This window comes from Mirounga angustirostris, unplaced genomic scaffold (assembly GCF_029215605.1).
Source record: "Mirounga angustirostris isolate CCGP_5_RB_7025 unplaced genomic scaffold, mMirAng1.0.hap1 SCAF_10, whole genome shotgun sequence".
Lineage (NCBI taxonomy): Eukaryota > Metazoa > Chordata > Mammalia > Carnivora > Phocidae > Mirounga > Mirounga angustirostris.
In genome coordinates this window covers 108,778,567-108,801,924 of record NW_026991718.1, presented here as the reverse complement: position 1 = coordinate 108,801,924, position 23,358 = coordinate 108,778,567, and the positions used below count along the sequence as shown (strand labels likewise).

Here is a 23,358-nt window from a genome sequence, read left to right as displayed (position 1 = left end):
AAGAAAATAGATATCAGGGGAGGGGGCAGCTCTAGTCTCCTCTGCCTTAAGATGGCTGACATGGTATTATCTTCCCCCAACACGTCCTGTTCCCTTAGGGTCTTGGTCCTTTTGTGTACCCTCACAGAACCCTGCCCTCCTTGCCTTTATCTGCACTGTTTCCTCCTCCTGGAATGTCCTTCCCACTCCTCCACAAGGATAATTGTCTCAGCAGTCCTTCAGGGCTCAGATCAGGGGTGACCTCCTCCAAGAAGTCTTCCCGATGTTCCTGCTGGGAACCCTAATAACATCACACTGGAGAAGGGGATGCAAGTGGGACAGTGTTGGTGCAGAGTTCCGGGAAAGGGGCTAATTCTGATCCTTTGGGTGTCATTTGGAGGCAAGGTGCTGGAGAGGCTCGGCAAGAAGGTGTGACCCCGGGGCTTTCTTTTTATGAAAAAAGAGGCTCCAGCTGCCCATACGAGAGGGGAGGCAGGGCACCACCTAGGCTGGCCACAGGCCGGGCCTCCCACACTCCCATCTCCGATGAGGAAAATGATGTGGCTGTGGGCCACAGACAGGAAGTCCAGCTGGGTGGGAGCAGGCGGAGTAATTCCTGGAAGGAAGCTCGCACCTCAGGAATCTGGTAGAGGAACACTCTAGAGGCCTCTGTCCCAGAAGCCCTCCACCTCCTGTCCCCAGGAAGTGTTAGGCAGGGCTGGACAACCATTGGGGAGCCTCCTCTGGGTGCCGAGGTACTGTTCTCCCCTGCCAGCCTCCTGCAACATAAGGTCAAGGACATAGGCCCTGAGGCCACTGCTGGGTCCGAATGGGGCAGTGCCCAGTTCTCCTGAAATCTCAGCTTTCTCTTTTGTACAAATGAGGATGGAGGGCCCTTCCCCACAAGGGTTTCGTGGCAGGGTAAACTACCCAGCTAGTACTACCCAGTCAACAAAGTCTACTGGTGAATAAGACTACTGGCATCTGCCCTCCCTGTTCGTGTGTATTTGTGCGTGGGGGCAGGAGGGGCGGCAGATTGAGACGCCCTGTCCTAAAACTGCCTGCTGGTCTGCCGTGTCAGGCCAGGCGGTGGGCACTGGGAAAGGAGAGCCCTATTTCTGCCTTCCCAACCCTGCGTTTTCCTGAGAGACCCCTAGTGATCACCGGGGCCGGGGGCTCTCCAAACTGACACAGCACCCACAACAAGGTCCAAGGGGCCAGTTTTTTCCCCAAAGGCTCAAGGGAAAGAAGGATTTTGCTGAGCAGGTCAGGGCTAGGGGCCTGGCCCAGGGGGAACAAAGTTCTGGAGCTTGTGTTCAAAGGGCTGGAGATGAGGTTAGAGGTTAGGTCTGGGAAGGGGAGTTTGAGAGGTCAACCAAGGGCAGTCCACACCTTGGATTACTTGTATCTTCTCCTGCAGGTAGTGGGGAGCCACGGAGAATATAAGTGGGGAAGGGATAGGGCCAGACTTGCGCTTTGGAAAGTCACCTTCACTTGCACAATAGAAATGGGTTGGAAGGGCAGGGCGTCCTTGAGAGAATGGAGGAGCTGAGGCCAGGGTGGGGAAGCCTGGCCTGGAGAGAGGCTGCTCCTGGGAGGATACTCTCAGAGGCTGATCCTTCCTCCAGCTTCCCCACCCCGGGAGAAGCAGAAAGCTGGTGAGGTCAGTGGGCGGGCCCACAATGGCACTGGGAGGGGAGAGGAGGGTGTCGCAAGGGCACAGAGAGAGAGGATGGTAAAGGCAGGGGCTCTGCAGGATCCTTGTGCATGACCTCCTGGGCCCCAACCTGCTGGCAACTGAATGAAACATTTTTGACTTTGAGGATTCACTGGGGTTATTTGCTGTCCTTCCCTTCTGTTAGACTGGAAGCTGCCCAAGGGTGGGGCCTGTAACTCCCAAGTCAGACTGAGAGGGCCCGAAAAAGGGGGGCGGGGGGGGGGAAGCCTGCCAAGTGGAAGGATGCTGAGGCCTGGGGACCCCTTACCATGAGTCTTCTTCACTCCTGCTCAGAGCCTGCTGCCATGGCTCTCAGAAATGAGCCAAGAGGTAGAGCTTGGAGTGGGGATGGAAGGAAGGGCAGAAGAAAACAAGAGACAGACTGCGTTGGAGGGGCCAGACCCTTTGCCCGGTCTCCATACACTCCCCTGCAGCCACTTCCGCCCTCTCTGCCTTTGCTCAGCCTCTGGCATGACAGGAAGGGCTGACAGCTCCCATCACACACCTGTCACACACCCAGACACATGCAAACACACGCACGAAGACACACATATATAATGTACATAGACACAAAGACACAAACAGACGTCCGAGGGACACACTAACCCATGAACACAGTCCCGGGAGACACACTAACCCGTGGACGCGGTCCCGGGAGACACACTAACACACGAACACAGTCCTGGGGGACACTCTCCCGGGAGACGCACTAACCCATGGACACGGTCCCGGGAGACGCACCTGCAGGAGCAGCGGGTGGAGGCTGCCGACTGGATACCTTGCTGGCTTACTAGCCAGCCACCGACATGGCACACTGGTGCAGCACCCCCCACCCCCCACCCCGCCTTGCTGCAGGGGCGCTCCAGGGCAGTGGCCCGGATAACAAGGGCAAGAAGCCTAGCAGAGGTGACACTTCAGCTGATGAGCTTTCAGATGGGCAGTGGGGAGGAGGTACAGTTTCTAGGGAGGGAAAAACGGCCCCAGCAAAGGTTTGGGGTGGCGGGACAATTGTGATGCCCAAAGAACCGTGGGGCCCTTGTCTGGGGGGGGGTGACAGACCAGACCGGAGGCCAGACCCCCTACTGCAGAGAGATGCGGCTGAAAAGCAGCCCTTGGCCCCCTCCCACCTGTGCCCAGGCTGAGTACCCTCGGGGGCACACTGGGCAGAGGCAAAGGGGTCTGGCCCAGGCCCTCCAGAACCAGGGAGGTGGTGCAGGGCAAGGTAGGTTAGCTGCATTAGAGGGGCCTAGCAGAACGGGGTCTCCATCTGGCAAACCCCTGTTTGGAGTCATGTCCTAGCATCCCCCAGAGCACCTGGTTAGGATAGGAAGGCTGTGACCTCTCCAAGGAAAGGGGCTGGGTGCTCCTTGAGGAGGCTGGGTGAGTTCCCAGTGACCCCCTGCCAGGAATGGGGCCCCAGCCTGCGAGAACCCTTCCTCAATGCCCCAAGCTTCATCAAGGACAGAGCTAGGCCCCAGCCTGGGGCCCAAGGGGCTGACCTCACCCTCAATTAGGCCTTTTCTGTCTGACCCTTGGAGACCTGGCTAGGGCTGGATGGGGGGTGGAGAGTGGGACGGACTGGGGACTCGAGTCTGGGCCAGGGGACAGGAGGGGTCCGAGCCAGGGCCATCCCTCCGCAGCGGCTAGGCTCTGGAGTTGGGCTGACCTGAGCTGAGCCCCGAGGTGGGCCCTTTGGGGCGGGGAGGGAGAGCTCCTCGGCCGCTGGCCGCAGGAGGCCGACGAGGGGTCTGGAATTCCGCTTCCCTCCCTCCACCGCCCCTCCTCACCCTTCCCTCCCACCCCCGGGGCTGCGGGCGGGGCGGAGGGGTGGAGGCGCAGCGGCGGGGCGCTGGAGGGGCGCTGGAGGGGCGCAGGGAGGGGCCGGGACGCGGGGCCGGGGTGGGCCCCTCGGAGAGGCCCGCGCAGGCAGGCCCCGCCCCGGCCTCGCACATCTGGGCCGGGAGCGCGCGGCCATCCGGCCTGGGGGAGGGGGAGGGGGCGGCGGGCGGGGTGGGCGGCGCGGGGCGAGCCGGAGGCGCGGGCTGGGCGCACGTCGAGGGCTGCGGCCGCCGCGGCGGGGCACGGTCACGGGCTGCGGGCCCGGGATCTAGGCGGGTGGACGGAGGTCGAGCTGTCGGGAGGGCGGAGGTGAGTTCTGGGCGCCGGGGGGCTTCCCAAAGAAGAGAAAGGCGGGGAGGTGTGCCGTCCTGCCGGTCCCGGGCTGTCGGCCGACACCCCCCACCCCGCCGCCCGAAAGACTTCCTAACCCTGGGCGGCCGGGCTGGGGACCGATCCTGCAAGCTGTTCTCTCCAGTGGGGCTGCGGGTTCAGAAAAGCAGTTGAAGCGGCGACCGTGGGCTCCCCTCCGGGCTTCGGGACCCCACACCGGCTCTGCGGAGAGTGGGGGAGCTGAGGAGAGCCCTGTGCCGCGGTAGGGGTGGGGCTCGGGGGCTGGAGTGGGGCGGGGGTCTGCTCCAGTAAGCCAGTTTGTGGAGGACACAATGCCTACGCCAGACGTGGAGACCTGGAGGTTGAGTGTGGGGGGGGGGGCGGGGGAGTCACCTGGTGGGGGGAGGGGGTTCCCAGGGCCTGTGGTCTGGGAAGCTCCAGAATGGCAGAGTGGCCAGGATGCTACAGTGTCTGACTGTGGGCAGGCCTCCGGACAGGGACCTCTGGTTTCTTTCGTGGGATGTGTGGGGTCTGGGCTCCCTGCCGGGGCCGTGGAGCCAGCTCGTGTGGGGCAGAGAGACTGGGAGGGAGGGAGCCCTAAAATATGGCTTCTCCGTGAGAGCAAGCGCCCCAGAAGGTGAGGGAGGTGATGGGGGACTGGTGGGCAGAGGATGGGAGGGGCCTCGGGCCCTGGGCTCAGTGGGACAGACGTTGTTTGTGACCTGGCTTTGCTGCAATGATGAGGACCCAGCGGGGGTGGGGCAGGATGTATGGAAAGAAAAGTTGAGGACAGGGAAGGGCCATGGGAGGCCATTTATGCCTCCCCGTGCCCCAGCGCAGGAGAGGCCGCCCCCCTACCCCACAGCCTCCTTCTGGTCCCTCTCCTTGAGGGTTCCTCTCCAGAGACAGACTGGGGCAGCCCTTTGGGTGCCATTTCTCATCTGTCCTTGGCCCTGGTTGGTCCAATCTGTGGCTTGGGAGAAATGCCTGTGGCCTCTTGGCCTGCTGACAGGTCCTATTCCGTTGACAAGCTGGCAGGATATTGAGCAGAGAACAGTGGGTGGGAGAGGCAGGGTCCAGTGAGAGGAAGCGTGCAAGGGAGGGAGGGGTACTGTAAAGATCTGGGTGGGCTCTTTGTCCTCATGGGCAGAGGACAGGTATGTTTGGAGCCCTGAAATCCAGCAACACCACGTTACCTCGGTGCTCTTTGGGGGCATAAGTACCCAGCCTTCACTTCCCCTCCCCAGGCAGAGATTCTTGGAAAATGTTCTCCATCAGGCCAGAAGTCCTTGGCTTTTGTGAGTCTGGGAAGCACTCTGGAATGGGAGTCTGCGGTTTGGAGTCCTTGGACTCAGCCACACCCTGTCCTGGCCCCCCGGTGACTGATAGGTCATACCTATTGGGTAGAAGTCAGGGCCAGGGGTCAATGTGAAGCTGAAGATGGGAGATCAATATGAAGCCAAGGGCTAGGAGTCAGTCCGTGGGAGGGTTAAGGGTCTGTCTGTGAGTAGGGTAGGGATCAGGCTAGGGCCAGAGTTTAGCCTGTGCTTGTTGCCAGGAAATGAAGTTACTTTCTGTGTAAATCAAACTGCCCCACCCAGTTATGCTCAAACCCCTAAGCATCACCAGTCTGAAATCAGCGAGCCGCTGGGGTGGGGGTCTACTTTGCCCCATTTCCAGCTGTGGATACTGCCCAGTCATAGCTTTCGGGAACCAGTGTTGTCCTGAGCCTGATAGTTAGCATTCTCCTTAAATGTTTCTGGGTGTGAGTGCAGGGTGGGGGATGTCCCAAAGACTTATAAGGCTGCCACCCCCTTCTACCTCCACCTCTCAAGGAATCATCAGGATCCTTCTTCTTTAACACAGATTGATTCAAGTCCTCCCTCCCTCCCTCCCTAAAGAACTCAGAATGATTAGAATAAAAGCTTCAATAAGACCAAAAACTTCTGGGGCGCCTGGGTGGCTCAGTTGGTTAAGTGTCTGCCTTTGGCTCGAGTCATGATTCCCAGGGTCCTGGGATTGAGCCCTGTGTCAGGTTCCCGGCTTGGTGAGCCTCCTCCCCCCACCCCCCCCAAGCCTGGCTCATGCTCTCTCTCAATAAATAATATCTTAAAAATAATATCTTAAAAAAAAACGACCAAAAACTTAGAACAAGAGAAAATTCTGAATCCACACCATGAAGGAAAAGAACAACTGCTCACATCTGTCCAAGTCCTGCCTTTATCAACCACCTTCTTTACCTGCACTTGTCAGTCTTTTTTTTTTTTTTTTTAAGATTTTATTTATTTGACAGAGAGAGAAAGAGAGTGCGTGCACACAAGCAGGGGGAGCAGCAGAGGGAGAGAGAGAAGCAGGCTCTTGCTGAGCAGGGAGCCCAATGCAGGGCTCGATCCCAGGACACTGGGATCATGACCTGTGCTGAAGGCAGACGCTTAACCGACCCAGCCACCCAGGTGCCCCTGAACTTGTCAGTCTTAACAAGCCCCCTGTGTGACCCATTTTACGGGAGAGACACTGAAGCAGAGAGAGGTGACATGATGCACTCTGGCCAGATGCCATAATAGGCCCTTGGCCCGCCCTGAGACCCCCGAGTAGGAGCACTCTGTGCCCACATACTCAGAGATGGGAGATAACTGGAGCAGCTCCAGATAGCTGGGAGGATTGTAGGCGCACAGTTTGGACATGGAATCCAGCTTAGAGTGGTGACTCCGGAGTCTTTTTTTTCCTGGTGGTTCTAGATTGATTCTCCTCCAAATACAATAGCGTTGGTCCAGAAAATCCATTCATCCATTCAACCACTTAGCACAGAGCCTGCCACAAAGAAATGCTCAGTGTTGGCTGAAGAATCGAAACAATGTACACACAGGGTTGTCAGCTTCTCCCTTGTGGACTTGATCCAGTTGTGTGCTGGTAAATGTTTTACCATCAACTCTGTCAGAGGGAGAAAAACCCAATTTATAGTGTTTGCCAATTTCTGTGGTGTAAATGCTTCCATTATGGCTGATTTCAAGTTGCCCGTGTCCTGTCAATGAATGCAGAGTTGGGAAGAGATGCAGACTCAGCTCTTGGGGCTGGGGAGAACCACCTCCCGAACACCCGAGCTGAGCCCCTGTCCTGGCTCTCAGGCTCATACGCATGCCCGATATTTGCTTTCCCTTTTCTTAGCACCACCCTGCTGCTCTGAGTACCCACAAGCAGCCCCTAACTTTCCCGTGATTCTCATTCCTGGGCATCCAGCAGAGCGCTTCTGCTGATAGCAGGATTGCATGTGTCTGGAAATCTCTATGGTGCTGGCCATGGGGGAGTATTCTGGACATGTCTGAGTGTCCGTCTCCCTGGGCTGGGCTGTGTCAGCTGTGTGTGAGCAAGGATGTGTGCATGCGTGTGATTGCACGTGATGGTGCCCAGACCTGTGTCTGCCTGTGTTCTGTTAGCAAAACCTCCTGTTCGGCCACTGGCTACAGAGGCGGAGTGGGCTCTGAGCAGCCTCACCTTTGTTTGGGGGGGGCTGCCAGGCCCGCAGCTGAGGCCAATAGCGTGGGTGATGACTGGCCCAGGGACATGTCGAGTGGCACCTCTCAGACTCGACTGTGCCCAGAACCCCCTAGGATCTTGTTAACATGCAAGTTCTGACGCAGTGGTTCTTGGTCCGGGCCTGAGGTTCTGCATTTCTGACAGCTCTCGGGGGCTGCAGTGCTGCTACCTCTAGCCTGGCCCCTAGAACTTCACAGACACAGACTCAGGTTCCTCCCATCGTAGAGAAGAAAATGAAAACCCATCCTCCCCTCCTCAGGCTGGCTGTTCCTCCAGCTACTACCTTCACACCAGCCCCGGAGGTCAGCCAAGCTTCTTGGAAGTGCCCGCTGCGATCTCCTCCCCTGTGCTCCCTCCTTGCCTAGGCTCCCTTGACTTCTACCCCATCTCCATCATTCTGCCGAAATGCTGGCCCTGGGCCATTAAAACAGGTGTTTCGAGGCTCATCGAATAACCTCTAAAGGCATCTAGCTTCAGGCGCATCTCTTAGATCTGAGATCTTCCCGGAACCATAGCAGGTTTCCAGTCTCCTCGGGCAGCCAGCCTTCCTCCAGCCAGCTTTCTGTGCTGGTGCTCCCTTCTTTTCCCCCACGACTCCCCGCCAGGCCTCCCGTGACCGTGACTCCCAAATGCGCCTCTCCACCTCCGCTTTCCCTCTGACCTCTGCATCATACATCATCTGGCTCCTCGGTCTGTTCTCTTGGCAGTTGCAAAACTGCACCCAGAACTCTGCCCCTTGCCCCTGCCAGCCCCACCTTCGCCAGTGTCCACCTCACTGTCCACCTCATAGCTCAAATTGGACAATGTCACCCTTGACATCTTTTTCTTCCTAAGCCCCCATATCCAATCCGGCCATCTTCTGTCAGCCCGGTTGGTTTTAACCTCTAACTTCAGAACTCCACTTCTGTCTCAAGACACACAGCCACCACCATCCTCTGTCGCCTGGAGCCCTGATAGGGCTTCTGCTTCCCTGCCGCCTGTTGTAATCTGCACCCTCCATACAGCCAGGGGGGCTTTTTAAAATGCAAGGTTAGTCATGCCCCCACCTCTGCTCTGGTACTTCAGACCTTTCCAGATCTGCTGTTGCCCTTCATATAAAACCGGATCTGAAATAGAGGCCCCAAGGGGCTCCTGGATGGCTCAGTCGTCTGCCTTTGGCTCAGGTCATGATCTCAGGGTCCTGGGGTCAAGCTCAGCAAATCGGGCTCCCTGCATAGCGGGGGGAGTCTGCTTCTCCCTGCCCCCTGCCTCTCCCCGCTGCTCATGCTCTCGCTGTCTCTCTCAAATGAGTAAAATCTTCAAAAATTAAATAAAATAAAATAAATAAATAAATAAATAAATAAATAAATAAATAAATAAATAAATAAAATAGGGTCCCCAGGGGCCTGCCTACAGGATCAGCCCGGCCCGGCCCGGCCCGGCCCAGCCTCTCCAGCCGTACCAAGCCTTTCTGCCTGGTTGGTATCCAGCTGTGACCTTGACAGCATCGTTTGTAATCTCAAAATCACTTGGGTGATTATCTGACTATGATCAGTTTTCCCACCAGGCTGTGGGCCTCCGGGGGCAGGAGCAGTGTCTCTCTGGGTCGCTGATGTCCGCAAGCACCTGGCACGGACTGGGCGCTTGAAAACATTTAGGAGCATCCTGGTTGCAACAAAGCCACTGTTAAGTTTTTGAGACAAGCGGGGACTGTGGGACTGAACGTTAGATGAGCCTGAGGAATTACTGTTAATATTGTTACACATCAGGTCGGTGTTGTGACGATGTTTTTAAAGTCTTTCTCTGTTAGCGGGATGTACTGAAGAATTTATAGGTGAAACAACATGATGCCTGGCATTCGCTTCAAAGGGCTCCAGCCGAAAGTAAACAAATAAACTAAATAAGCATTCAGAGAGGAAACAAAGGAACAAATAAATGCCGTTCTGTTTTGTCTGTTCCTGCTCACAGTCACAGGGCCTGCAAAGATGCTGGCTGTCCCGGACATGGGCCTGCAGGGGCTGTACCTCGGTAAGACTCTCCCCTGCCCGCCCCCCCCCCCCCCGCAGCCTTGGCCCTGACCCACCACCCCACTCACCCGGGCACCGCGACCCACCCCCAGTCTGCACACGGCTGCGTCTCCCAGAAGAGGGTGCTGAGCGAGTGTGTCTGTGCAGGGGGGGGTTGGTGCACACAGGACTGTGTCTGTGAGTGTGTGTGTGCCCAGTGGGTCTGTGTGCCCAGGACTGTGTGCGTGTGCATGTCTTGAGCAGGTCTGTGTACATGGGACCTGGTATGAGCGTGCGTGCGTGTGTGTGTGTGTGTATGTGTGCGCACGCGTGTGTCTGCCTGCCTGTGGGCAGGTCTCTGTGTGCAGGGCCTTGTGTGGGAGTGTGTATTGGCAGCTGGCTCTGCACGCACAGAACCCTGCATGTATACACCCGCATCTGCCTGTGGCCGGGTCTGGGAGCTGGCTCCGCGTTCTCTGCAGGGGTGGCAGGCCGGGAGGCAGGAGGGACACTCCTCAGGAAGTCCATTAACAAAGACCTGGTGGGCTGGGCCTTCCTTCCTGCCTCCCTTCCCAGGCTCCAGCCACAGCAACTCGGCCCCTCGGGCTGGAGCTGGTGGCAGGGCCCAAGCCTGTGCCGGCTGCCTAGAAAGAAGGAGCCCTGGGAGAGCCACCCCCCTACCCTGCCCCTCCAACACCTCCAGACAGACTCTGGCCCGGTCCAGGCACTTCCTTGAGTCCCCCTCATGCCTCACATATGTTCCCGCGTACCCCAAGGTCCGGGAAACTGGGACCTGTCAGGGCTCGGGGCAGGACAGCTGCTGAAGGAACACAGGCCCCGGGCCCTGGCTCAGCCTAAAGCCAGCCAGACCAGTTCGACGTGTCCGCAGGTCTTCACACCAGACCCCATCAGCCTCCTGGGCCACCTCCCTGTCCCCACACCTGAATCTCAGGGCAGCCCCAGTACCCCCGGCAGGGGCCTTAGCAGAGCCCAGTGTGGTGGTGATGAGCCACCAGCCCATGCCTAGGGATGACCAGCCAGGCAGGCCCTTAAGCTGCGTGATCCTCCAAGCCAGGCTTTGGGCTGCCTTCTGGAGCTGCTCTGCTTCCTCCCAGCAAAGGTCCAGCTCAGTCCTGGGCCTGTGAGAGGGTTTCAGTGGGGCCTCCTGCCCCCAAATGCTGGCTCCAGGCTTCTGTGTGTCATGGGGAAGGGCGGCTCAGAATCCAACTTCCTAGTGTTGTGGACACCCCCCAGCTGAGGGCTGGGCTGGGAGAAGTGCTATTCCCCTTCTCGATCCCCACCAGCTGGGCCTGTCCTTGGCCCTTAGTGGAGGGAGGGAGGAAGGGAGGGTGGCTCCTTTGGGTCCTGATTAGAACCATGTGGCCAAAGTCTACCAGGGAGGGGAGCAGCCCTACCTCCTGCTCAGTTCCGTCTGTAGTTCCCCACCTTTTCTGGTTTCTCTACCCTCCACCCTCACCTCCACCCCAGGAGCCCACCCACCCCATCTCTCCTGCCCTTCTCTCTCTGCACTCAGTCTCCCCCACCCCCCATAATGCTTCTCTGTCTCTCCCCTCCCCTGCTGCGTCTGAGGGATGCTGGGGAGACGAGGAGTCACCAGGTGAGGCATGGGTCACCCTTCAGGGGGAGGTCACCTCAAATTGATAACAGGCCCTCAGTCTGCCCCTGCCCCCGTCTTGTCCTTCCTCCCCTCCCCCACTAGTCCTCCTCCCCCAGCAGGGTGCCCCTTGCCTCAGCACAGCAAGGACTGATGGAGAACCTCCCAGTGCCCAGCCACCAGCCCCTACCCTGATTGTGCCAGAGTGACTTGCCCTCTCTTTGCAGGCTCCAGCCCCGAGCGGTCCCCCGTGCCCAGCCCGCCTGGCTCCCCACGAACCCAGGAAAGCTGTGGCATCGCCCCACTCACACCCTCGCAGTCTCCAGTAAGCCTGGGAGCAGGGATCCTGGTGGTGGGAGGCTGGGTGCTATGGAGAGGGGTCGTGCTCCAGAGAACTTGGATTATGATGTGTCTGGCAGAGCCCTGGCAGGGCCCGGGGTGGGCTGGGGGTGGCGCCATGCCTCTTGCCCCTGCACATTCCAGTTATGTCTCCCCCAGAAGACTTAGCCTCAGGTGACCTTGGACTGTAGGGGTAACAGTTCTACTCAGGTGACTAACGTAACTTAACACCCGAACAGCCCCGCTCCAGGATGCCATCCATGGACCAGAGCCTGCCTAGGGCAGGGAGACTTCTGAGCATGTAGTTACTTCAGGTCCTCAGAGCAGTGGGCCTCCCAGAGTTGCTCCCCCTCCTGTGGACCACAGCTCTCCCTGAATACAAGTTATATCTGGGGAAGACAAGACACATTGCTAAAAGTTAGTTTGGAAACTACTAGCTTGAAGTATCCAGGATATAAACCTCCCTCAAACTCCCTGGGTCACCCCACCCAGGATGGCCTCACCCTAGTGATCCAGCCTGGGGATCCCCTTGTTCTCAGGGAGCCCAGGCCTGGCCTGGGAGAAGGAAGGAACCACGGTGGGCCCGTGCACAGGCCTTTCTCCTCTGCCATAAAACCAACGGAGTCTGGTTGTCTCACTGTGGCCACAGAGATCTGGGGGGTCAAATATACACAGGTCTGTGTGTTACTGAAGCTGCCCCGAGGAGCTGTGAGGGGGGTGGGGCTCAGGCTGGCCAGGCAGAAGGCAGGCAGAGAACCCAAAGAGGAAAGCAGGAGCTTAAGCCAAAAGCTGCAGAGGGTGACCTGAGAGGCCTTGGGATTCTGAGCAGTTGGTCGCTCTGGGGCTCAGCCTGGAGCCTGGGAAGGGGAGGGGAGCCCGGGCAGGTGACTGGGGCAGGGCCAGTCTGGACCACAGCCAGAGGAGAGGAGGGGCTCGGGCATGCAGCCCTTGGCTGCTGCCTAACTCTGGGTCTCACCCTCACAGAAGCCCGAGGTCCGGGCCCCCCAGCGTGCTCCCTTCTCCGTGGTGGTGGCCATCGACTTTGGGACCACCTCCAGTGGCTACGCCTTCAGCTTTGCCAGTGATCCTGAAGCCATCCACATGATGAGGTGAGGGTGGCTGGGCTGGGAGACGGGGGCGGGGGTCCTCACTCCCTGGGATGGGCCTGGTCTCAGAAGGACTGTCACTGAGGACACATGGAGTCTGCCCCGAGCTCCCTCCGTCCCCAACACACACGCATATTTGCACATATATGTGTTTTTTAAATAAAAGTGAGATATCCTACAACTTGCCTTACTTTAAACTTTCAACATTATTTTGTAGATGTTTCGTGTCAACACATAAAGCCACAATTTCTCTTTCTTTTTTCTTTCAAATCCACCTGCTTTATTTTTTCTTTAAAAAGGAAAAAGATAAAGGAACCAGGCAAACAACAAAAGCAAGGCAGCCGCCCGGCTCCCTTGGGCTCAGGGCGCGCATCTTAGCTAACAGGCCTGTTCTTCCTATCAGCTCCTACTGAAGCCAGTTTCTCTTAATAGTTGCATAGTGTCCTACGTACAGATGTGTCATGATTCGTCTATTTTTCTATTGATGGTTTTGGGAGGCTTCTTCCCCTCTAATTGTTCACTATTACAAAAAGTGCTGCAATGAATAGCCTTCCTTGAAAACCTGTGCTGGGATTTGTGTGTGGTAGACAGGCAGATTCCTAGGCTGAACACCTCAGTGAAGGACAAAGACGGGAAGGATCAGAGGGTTCGCTGAGTTAACAGGTCACACAGTTGTTAGGAAAGAGATGGGCAAAAAACCCATTCTGATGTAGTCGAGCTTTATTTGAACAGTACATTTTTTGACACTGCCCTCCAGGTCTCAAGACCCTGATCCTTTGAAGGAGCAGGATTCTTAGTGAAGCTGCAGCCAGTAGGTGGAAGACCCTTCTAGAAGACCCCAAAGCTCCAACCCCGACCGGGATCGGGGAGCCGAGGGGCTTCCCAAGGCCTGGGAGGGTAGATGGTAGGGTGGATGGAGAGACAAACATAAGGGTCACTTCCCCAAAGATACAAGGGACTTCAGCTGCATAAGCATGAACTGTCCTTCCCCCTTCCCTGCTCCGTCCACATCCACATAAGGCCACAAAGGCTCTGGGCACTTACAGCCCTCTAGGAGCTCCAGGGCATCCCAGCTGGCATGCTCGTCAGCACACGTGACGAAAACCATGCTGGACTCCATGCTGGGCCTGAGGACCAAGAAAGGACGCTGTCCTGTGGAGGGGACAGTCACAGGAAGTAACTGGAGGGTATCTTGGCTTCCTCCCAAACCCTCCCCACCCCTACTAGCCACCAAGACCTGCCATTTCTATCTCCCTAATATCTCTGGAACACCCAGTCACTTCTCTCCATGGCCACCACCCCTAAGTTCAGCCCCACCCTCTCTCACCTGGATGGTAGCAATATCCTCCTCTCTGGTTTTCCTTCTCCATTTTTCCTCCCCTCCAGGCTGTTGCCACATGGGGACCAGTGAACTTTCTTTCTCTTTCTTCTTTTTCTTTTCTTTTCTTTTCTTTTCTTTCTTCTTCTTCTTCTTTTTTTTTTTTTGACTGGGCTAAGTGGCTTTATTAGTAAAAGCCAGGATTACAAAAGACTTAAGAGTTGGCACGGGGGCCCTTCTTCTTGCCAAAGGCGGGCACAGCATTAACAAACACCAGTTCTGCATCCACTGCTTGGCCTGGCCTATCTTCTTTTTCTCCTGTGTGGCCACTTTGGGTCTGCCCTCTTACTCTCCCAGCACGGCCCAGGGAACCATGGACTTTACCTCCAAGCATGTGGATGGTTACTTCCAGAGTGGTCGGAGCCTCCACCCCACACTGGCCCTGGTAGCTTCATCGTCTAGGGGTGTGCCTGCCAGGAGCAGGACTTGATCTCCTTGGAGTGATGCCCTCCAACAAGTCTGTGTGAGCCTTGATCTGGGCTATCGTGCCCTGGCCAGTCACCTCAAGGGTGTGTAGCTCCTGGGCGTGAACAGAAAGCTGCGTACCAGCAACTGAATGCCGGTAACCCCTGCTGCCACCACAAAGGTCAACCAGTGACCTTTCTAATGGCAGATGTGGTTATGATTCCTCATTCTCCTACTTAAAACCCATCAAGACAGAATTCAGATATGGCACTTGATGCTCTTCCTTAGCTGACTTTAACATTCCTGTATTTTCTCCAGCTGCACACTGAGCCAGCCTATAGCTGGTTCTCCTGGCTCTTCCACACCTCTAAACTTCTGCACATGCTGTTCCTTCTGCCTGGATTCCCAGTTCCTTCCCCTAAAGGCTGCAGGGATGAGCTTGGCCTAGAGGGGTCAGGGCATCAGAGAAGGCAGAGGAAGGGGAGAAAGAAGTTGCCGGGCCAATGAACTAGACAGGGAGTTCTGGGTGGAATTCCAGATGGCACCTGCAGATGGGGAGGTTTGGAATCTCGTTCAGGTTTTGGGGTCCTGCTGGAGGTGCAGTCAACTGGGTGTAGCTGCCAAGGTGGGTCAGATAGGAATGATCGATGCCTTGAAGGAGCTTGGCGGTGGAAGATAGCCTAGAGGAGGGCAAACCGTCTGGCTGGGAGAAAGCCTCTGCGAGGGTCCTCTAGGGATACATCAGGAGGCCAGACCCAGGCAGGTGGATGATGGCTTGCTGCTGCATAAGAGTACAGGGAGGCGAAGTCCAACGGTATACCTCATGGGAGGAAGCAGGAGCTGAGGATGTTGATGGGTCCAGTGGCCCCATGGATAGGCAGGATCCCATGAGCAGCATTTATGGAGATTTAAGGGGATGCCAAGCACGATCTTCACAAGACCCCTAAGAGGTAGGTACTATTATTATTTCCATATTACATGTAGGAAAGCTAGGTGGCCTGCCCAAGATCACACAGCTGATCCCAGAGCCCGATACCCAACCCCACGAAGGGAGGGTTTCGCCGACCACACTGACAGCCCTGTGCCTCCACAGGAAATGGGAGGGCGGGGACCCAGGAGTGGCCCACCAGAAGACCCCCACCTGCCTGCTTTTGACCCCGGAGGGCGCCTTTCACAGTTTTGGCTACACCGCCCGCGATTACTACCACGATCTGGACCCTGAGGAGGCGCGGGACTGGCTCTACTTCGAGAAGTTCAAGATGAAGATCCACAGCACCACTGTAAGGCACATTCTGGCTCCGGGCCGCTCCAGCCAGGGGGGCGGGGCCAGGAGTGGAAAGGGAGGGGCTCACGGAGGGGGAGCAAAGGTAAAAGGTGAGGAGAGGCTGAGGGGGCGGGGCTAGGGGGGTGAGGCCAGGATTAGAGGAGAGGCGGGGCTAACGAGAGGGGCTGGGGACAGCACTAATGTGGGATTAGCGAGGACACTCCAGAGGCGAAGCAGCAGGAAATGGGGTGATTTTCAGAGAGGGGTCGTCAGGAAGTGGGGGCAGAGCTATGGCCTTCTGCAGAATTGCCTATGACCCTGCCAGGATCTCACCCTGAAGACCCAGCTAGAGGCTGTAAATGGAAAGAAAATGCCTGCCCTGGAGGTGTTCGCCCATGCCCTGCGCTTCTTCAAGGAGCATGCCCTTCAGGTGCGCTGCGGCCCGGGGCAGGGACCCCCAGGTCCATCGTCTCCTCTCAGCCTATCCAGCAGGGGTCAGAAACCATCTTCTCCAGCCCCTGCCTTCCCATTGGATGGAGCCTGCATGGGACATACAGGTGTTGGGGGGGGGGGGGGCGGGCGTTAGGAATTCCTCCCACTCAGCTGGGAAGTCCTTCCTGAGGCTCGATTAGCAACTCCAGCTCCCCTAAGTAGAAGGCTGAAGATACCCCCCCCCCAACCCAACCAGCCTACCCCTTGCTGCCCCCTCCTGCTGCAGGAGCTGAGGGAGCAGTGCCCATCGCTGCTAGAGAAGGACACTGTGCGCTGGGTGTTGACGGTGCCCGCCATCTGGAAACAGCCTGCCAAGCAGTTCATGCGGGAGGCTGCCTACTTGGTGAGGACGGGCAGACAGAGCAGGGGGCGTCACTCAGGAGGGCTCCACGGAGGCCCCCAAGACCCTCCTTTACCCACCACCCTTGGGACCAGTCATTGCGTAAAGACCTGCGGCCTTCCCCTGCTGGGCATTTTGGAGGGTTGTTGCCACCAGGAGAGGGTGCGAGCCTGCTGGAACAGAGAGCAGAGGGGATGAGAGGCACAGCCCAGGCCAGCCTAGCCGGTGTCTTAAGTCAGGTTTCCTAGAAGCAGAGCGCAAGAGAGGGATTCTTGTGCATGCAGCGTATTGAAGAAGGGCTCTCAGGAGAAAGAGTGAGGGAAATGGGCAGGAGAAAGAGCTGAGCAGGAACGTGGTCTCAGCTGGAGTCTAGCCTCAGCCTGATCCCGTGGAGAGGACTGGAGGAAGAGCTGTACCCAGCAGTTGACCACAGTGAGGCAAGGCGTTTGGCTTTTTCTGGATCCGTATCAGCCTGTCATTGGTTCCTGGGGGTGTGGGGGAAACTTCTCCAAGTGAGGTGGTTTCCATTCAGCTGAGGGCAGTTCTCCAGAGAAGGGGGCAGCTGGGAGCCAACACACAGTAGCTGGGCAGGGCACCAAGAACATCCGCTTCAGCCAGCACCAGTATTTTCCAGGGACTCCGCCACCACCGAGCCCCAACCACTGTCAGTCTTTGAGCAGGAGAAACAGGGCGATGAAATTATGAAGGGAGGTGATTTGGACCAATGCTTGCTGGGCTTCCTACCGTAAGAGATGCCCAAAGGTCTGGAGAATGGGGGGGCGCACAACTCAAGTCCCCCCACCTCTAGTGAGATGGGGGGATGGGGAGCACAGCCTCCCAGAGAAGACTCATGGCTTGGTCCTCCCCCTGGGGCCTTGGGGGACACCCGAGGACCTCCAAAAGGCCTGCCGGTGCACCCCCTGGAAGATACCAGAGCCCCCAACCCCCACACACCTGTGGGCCAGGCATGCCTCAGGTGCCAGGTCTGTGGGTGCCTACGCTTGTCACCGGAAGGAGCTAACCCTGAGGTAGTGGGCATCCCCCCTGCAGAGACCAGGATGAAAGCAAGGCCGTGCCCAGCCAGAACAAACAACCCCCCCCCCCCGCAGTGCCCCCTGCCGGTTTATCTAACCTGCTTCCTCCTACACTGGTCCCAGGCTGCCAGTTCAGGAAGGGCTGGCCCTGGGCGGGAAGTCTCCATACCCACCCATCCCCAACCCCCACCTGCACAGAATCCAGGGAATCCCACAAAACTATAAAGTACTTCCCACAGGGGGAGGGATCCCCTGTCCTGATACAGGAAGTAACAGATCCCAGGTTTTTCTCCCCGCAACTGGCCTGGCCTGGTGTCTGCAATTTCACTGTTTGTCTCTTGGTGCCTATATCCGATTCTTGGGGAACAAAGTTCTCCTGAGAGTGGGGAGTGTGGCTATTGTCTGACACCAGCCTGGTGAAGGAAGAGGGTTCAGTGAGCCAAAGGGGACCTCCCCACGCACACACCATCTGCTCTAACTGGTGATCTGGCCATTACACCCCGTACACACTGTGCTAGAGTCTGGGCTAACACCCTCAGCCGGTGCGCAGCTGGCCAGCCCTGCACCTGTGAAGGGGACCTTGCCAGAGCCTGGGCCACCCTGGGCAGCTTGGAGGGGCAGATCCCAGGTGCTCTAGGTTTTCACTGTCTAGTCTCTTCCTGCCGGGCAACCCCATGGTATTCTTGGCTGTGGCCGTGCCCCTCCCCAGGCTGGTCACAGGGTAGCTCTGAGGAAGCTCCAAATTTGTGCAGCATGGAGGGGCCTGAGAGGCCTACCATGGCTGGGGTGTGATGGGGAGGAGGTGGGGAGCCCCCCAGGCCCTGGCTGCCTGCCCGGAGGTGCCATCTGAGGTGTGACACTTGGCCCATGGAGCTCCCTGGCCCTGCCCACCACCTATCCCCAGGCTGGCCTGGTGTCCAGGGAGGACGCAGAGCAACTCCTCATCGCCCTGGAGCCAGAGGCCGCCTCTGTCTACTGCCGCAAGCTGCGTCTACACCAGCTCTTGGACCTAAGCAGCCGGGCTCCAGGCAGTGGACGCCTGGGTGAGCGCCGCTCCATCGATTCCAGCTTCCGGCAGGGTGAGCTGCCCCCAGGGGCACTGCCCAGTGGTATGACATTTGCCCTGGGAGGGTCAGAGGGTCACTGAGGCCAGAGGCTCGGCCATGTCCGACATCAAGAGGAGACAACCCCCTGCCCCACTCCAGCCCAATCTGAGAGGGCAGAAACATCTCTGGTGGACTTCAGTCTGAGGGAGGAGGCATGGCCCTGAGCTGGGGGAGCCCAATCGAGGACAGAGATCTCACCTTGCCCTAGGAGATCATTGTCTGAGGAGGGTAGGACTCAGCCCCAGTCCTCAATCTGAAGGTAGGGGAAACAACCTGTCCCGAGGGGAGGTGCTGACAAAGGAGGAAGTCAGCCCCCACTCTGAACCAAGATGGTCTTCAAGAGTTTTCTCTTCAGCAGCCGCTGAATCAGCCACCTCTCCCATCCTGGTACATAGCTGTCATCCCCATTCCCCCCACAATAGCCCCAAGTTCCCGCTACCAAGCTCAAGCCCCAGTACCAGGACTGGGCACTGAGACAGCTGTGGTCAGTCTTAGTCACTCTCCCAGATGCTGTCTCCCATGACAAGAAGAGGTCCCAAGTCCTGGGCTCCCCTGGATCCCCCAGGAACTCCTCCCCCGGCCAAACTGTCCTAACCCCAATTTTGCCCTGCCATGAGCCAGCCTGCATTAAGGGAATGTCCTGCAGCCAGAAATACTTCCCCTCAGCTGTTGGTCCCAACACTGGAGCGTACCCCATTGGGTTCTTCCAGACCCTTTGAGGTTCAGCACTGCCTTCTCCTAGTTAGAGTAGAGCAAGAGTTTCAGGAGAACTGGCTGGTCCAGATGCTCATGGAGGGTGCTGGTGAGGGGGTGCCGAGCGTTCTAGCAGAGGCACCTCCTTCTAACCCCACTGTCCTGCTGTCCCTCGACCCCCAGCCCGCGAGCAGCTGCGCCGGTCCCGCCACAGCCGCACGTTCCTGGTGGAGTCTGGCGTCGGAGAGCTGTGGGCAGAGATGCAAGCAGGTGGGGAAGGAGGGACAGAGGGGCGTTTCTCGGGTCCTGCGGGGAACGTACACTGATAGGGGGCAAGGGAACATTCGCGAAGTGGGCTCTAGCCCCTAGAAACCCCACCCTTACTCCTCCATCAGCTGCACCTAACCTGGCAGTCACGGTCACCTGCACCCCCACACCACTCAGCCGCGCCCCTGACTCCCACTTCTCCTGGGGATTCTCCACGGATGAAGTTGCAGAGTCCTGGAAACACTTTCCCCCAAAACCTTGCGTCCCTACCCGGTAGCCTAAGGTTTAAGCACTTGGAAGCCCCTTACAGCTCCTCCCACCCCCATCCTCCCCGCAGGCAAGGCTCGGGTCTGGGGCAGGGCTGGGGGCTGGGTGAATCTGGAAGGGAAGCAGAGCTGAGGGTGCAAAGCGGGCCAGGAGTGCGTGCTCACGCTCGCCGCCGCAGGAGACCGCTACGTGGTGGCAGACTGCGGAGGAGGCACTGTGGACCTGACCGTGCACCAGCTGGAGCAGCCGCATGGCACCCTCAAGGAACTGTACAAGGCATCTGGTGAGTAGCCCGCCAGGCAGCACCCTTGGTACCGAGCGCGCCCGGGCCCCGCCAACGCCCCCTGGCGGCAGATTCTGCGCTGACTCCCCCTCTATCCCCTGCCCAACCCCAGGCGGCCCCTACGGCGCGGTGGGCGTGGACCTGGCCTTTGAGCAGCTGCTGGGCCGCATCTTCGGCGAGGACTTCATCACCACCTTCAAAAGGCAACGGCCGGCAGCCTGGGTGGATCTGACCATCGCCTTCGAGGCCCGCAAACGCACGGCGGGCCCGCACCGCGCAGGGGCGCTCAACATCTCGCTGCCTTTCTCCTTCATCGACTTCTACCGCAAACAGCGAGGCCACAACGTGGAGACAGCCCTGCGCCGGAGCAGGTGGGTCCAGGGACCATGAACTCAAGCAGGGTTTGCGGATGGGGAAAGCCCCTGCAAGGGAGCATGTGGGCCCCAGAGTCTGCCCCACCTGCCCCGTGCACATTTCTTGCCAGCCGACAGTAGGAGAGGGGCATGAGCATCCCAGCTAGAATCCGCGGCTGGAACTGGGGGAAGGGCCGACATCTTTCTCCTCCCCGCACCGCGGCAGCCTCCCCACCCCACCCCACCCCATCCCGCCACACACACACCCCGTGCCAGCCAGTGTGCCTTGGCTCTTCTGCCCAGAGACAAAGGGAGGCTCCTCTCCTGGGGCTTCATGCCTGGAACTGGAGCGGGCAGGCGCCTAAAGCCCCTGAGGGAGTGGGGCTGGGAGAACACACAATATGCAGTCAGTGCCCAGGCCCACTGGCCTGGAGCAGGGGTAGAACCCCAGACCCCACCGATAAGCCTGTGCCCCCTTCACCAACAGCGTGAACTTCGTGAAGTGGTCCTCACAGGGGATGCTCAGGATGTCTTGCGAGGCCATGAACGAGCTCTTTCAGCCCACGGTCAGTGGGATCATCCAGCACATAGGTGAGTGCCTGAGCCTTGAGTCCTCCACTGACCCCCACATTCACACTCAGATGCAGGAATGATTCCTCCCCATTAGTGCCTGGAAGCCTCCACCCATCCATACACTGGAATGAGACCCAGAATCACCTGAAACACCTGGAGGACACAGTGTCGTGGGTATTAAGAACTCGGAGGGATGATGTGTATAGTCTCTCTTCTGACTGTGAAAGAACCCCTGATGCCTTGGTTTCCTTATTTATAAAATGGGGTGATAGTATTGGGTCCCCAAAACTGTCATCCCAGGGAGCTGAAATACTAGAGATGTGCACACAGTCGGCAGGAGGCACTTAGTACATGAAAATGCATATCCTTATCTCGCCCTCCACGTCGTGGTGCGAGAGGAAAGGGGGTAGAGTGCAGGGGAAGCAGAGCCCGTGAAGACTGCCCGAAGCACTCAATGAAAACTCTCGGTGTTTTTCTTCCTCCGAACCCGGCTACCGTTTTAGGGTGACGGAACCAGTTTCTAGTTGCCAGCTGGGTACAGGATGGCGGAGGGGAGGTGCCTGTGGCCGCAGGGCGGCGGCCTCGGAGGCCTGTGCGCTCTCTCACCTCGCGTTCCCTTCTCCCCCCCCCCCACCCCCACCCCGCCCCTTCCCGCAGAGGCGCTGCTGGCGCGGCCCGAGGTGCAGGGCGTGAAGCTGCTCTTCCTGGTGGGCGGCTTTGCGGAGTCGGCCGTGCTGCAGCACGCGGTGCAGGCGGCGCTGGGCGCCCGCGGCCTGCGCGTGGTGGTCCCGCACGACGTGGGCCTCACCATCCTCAAGGGCGCGGTGCTGTTCGGGCAGGCGCCGGGCGTGGTGCGCGTGCGCCGCTCGCCGCTCACCTACGGCGTGGGCGTGCTCAACCGCTTCGTGGCCGGGCGCCACCCGCCTGAGAAACTGCTGGTCCGCGACGGCCGCCGCTGGTGCACCGACGTCTTCGAGCGCTTCGTGGCCGCCGAGCAGTCGGTGGCCCTGGGCGAGGAGGTGCGGCGCAGCTACTGCCCGGCGCGGCCGGGCCAGCGGCGCGTGCTCATCAACCTGTACTGCTGCGCCGCCGAGGACGCGCGCTTCATCACCGACCCGGGCGTGCGCAAGTGCGGCGCGCTCAGCCTCGAGCTGGAGCCCTCCGACGGCGCGTCCCCCGGCCGCCGCGAGATCCGCGCCGCCATGCAGTTTGGCGACACCGAGATCAGGGTCACCGCCGTCGACGTCAGCACAAATCGCTCCGTGCGCGCCGCCATAGACTTTCTTTCCAACTGAGCGCGCGGGCGCCGTGCCAGCCCCATCCCCACCCCGTGCCAGGCCCCGCCCTGTTGCGTGCGGTCGGGGGGTTGGGGGGAGGGGGGAGTCTGGGGCGCTGGCTCGCGTGGACCGAGCTGCTGGTTCTGAAGTCAGCGCCTCTTCCCCCGCCCTCCTGTCCGGGGAGATGAGGTCGCAGGATGGGTAGGGACAAACTCTCGCTTTGGAATTGGGCCCGGGTCGGCTGACTGGAAGGCCGAAGAGCCCTGCCAAGGGCTGAGATCAAAGAGTCAGAAGAGGTTCGTAAGACGGTGCGCCCACAAAGGGGCACGTGACCCCGAAGGCAGATTGCAGCAGAAGACCAAGCCCTGGCCTGAACTGGGGGGTGGGGGGGTGGGAAGTGGAGGCAGCTGGGAGAGGCGGAGCAGGGCCGCTGCAGGAGGGGCAGCAGGAGGACAGAGGATGTGCAGGGCTTGGGCCTGAAGGGCCCAGTACATGGATTGATAGGCTCAGCCAGCACAGGGCGCTGGGCAAAGAGGCCCTATGGTGCAGAAAAATGGCTGGAGGCTAGCACGAGCAGCACAGGGGTACAGGACCTTCCCGGGTGTGGTACTGACCATCCAGGTATGACTTAATTTTTAAACTTTCTCAATTAACAGGCTAAAGAGGAGGATGCAGGATGAAGGCACTTATGAGAGGATGTAGGGGGAGCTTGCTGGGGGGGGCCTTCCTTCAGGACAGAGAATTCATCTGAAGAAGCCCATGAATGACCCACGTGCACCCTATCCCAGCCACCGAAGGGCAGTGGGGTTTGGGGGGGGCTGTCGAGAGACAGAAGGAGAACGAAGGGCTGATCCTGGATCTGCCATCAACTCACTATGCCATTGGGACATTCCCTGCCCACCCCTGACCTGCAACTGCCCCACCTGCCTGAGAACCCTAAGGTGACAATAAAGCATTTGTGCCTAAGGTGAAGGTATAGCCTGCTGGTACATCACAAAGGGGACCCCAACAGAGTAGTGGAGGCGGGGCTGGGTTCAAAAAAGGGAGAGTGCTTTCAGCTCTGCGCAGAGCTGGGAACTGACCAGAAGGGGGTGCTGCTCTCTCTGTCAAACATCCCAAACAGACCTCACTCCCTAAGACTTCCCATCTGACCTAGGCAGAAGGCCCTCCCCATCCCAACTC

General features: G+C 58.6%; 1 protein-coding gene across 3 annotated transcripts; it reads left to right on the top strand.

Moving 5' to 3' along the window:
• Positions 1-3,704: 3,704 nt before the first annotated feature.
• Positions 3,705-23,154, top strand: HSPA12B (heat shock protein family A (Hsp70) member 12B). 3 transcript variants are annotated; one of them, XM_045885464.3, is made up of 13 exons: positions 3,705-3,844; positions 9,347-9,406; positions 11,227-11,324; positions 12,323-12,447; positions 15,321-15,507; positions 15,817-15,921; positions 16,210-16,326; positions 18,262-18,436; positions 19,340-19,426; positions 19,869-19,973; positions 20,086-20,344; positions 20,814-20,917; positions 21,557-23,154. In XM_045885464.3, exons 2-13 carry the CDS (start codon positions 9,364-9,366, stop codon positions 22,192-22,194), a joined length of 2,043 nt encoding a protein of 680 aa, XP_045741420.1. In that variant the 5' UTR covers positions 3,705-3,844; positions 9,347-9,363; the 3' UTR covers positions 22,195-23,154. The 3 variants fall into 3 exon arrangements, with proteins under 3 accessions (XP_045741420.1, XP_064428943.1, XP_045741419.1); XM_045885463.2 differs by lacking the exons at positions 3,705-3,844; positions 9,347-9,406 and adding an exon at positions 9,458-11,002; XM_064572873.1 differs by lacking the exons at positions 3,705-3,844; positions 9,347-9,406; positions 16,210-16,326 and adding an exon at positions 9,457-11,002.
• Positions 23,155-23,358: the final 204 nt, after the last annotated feature.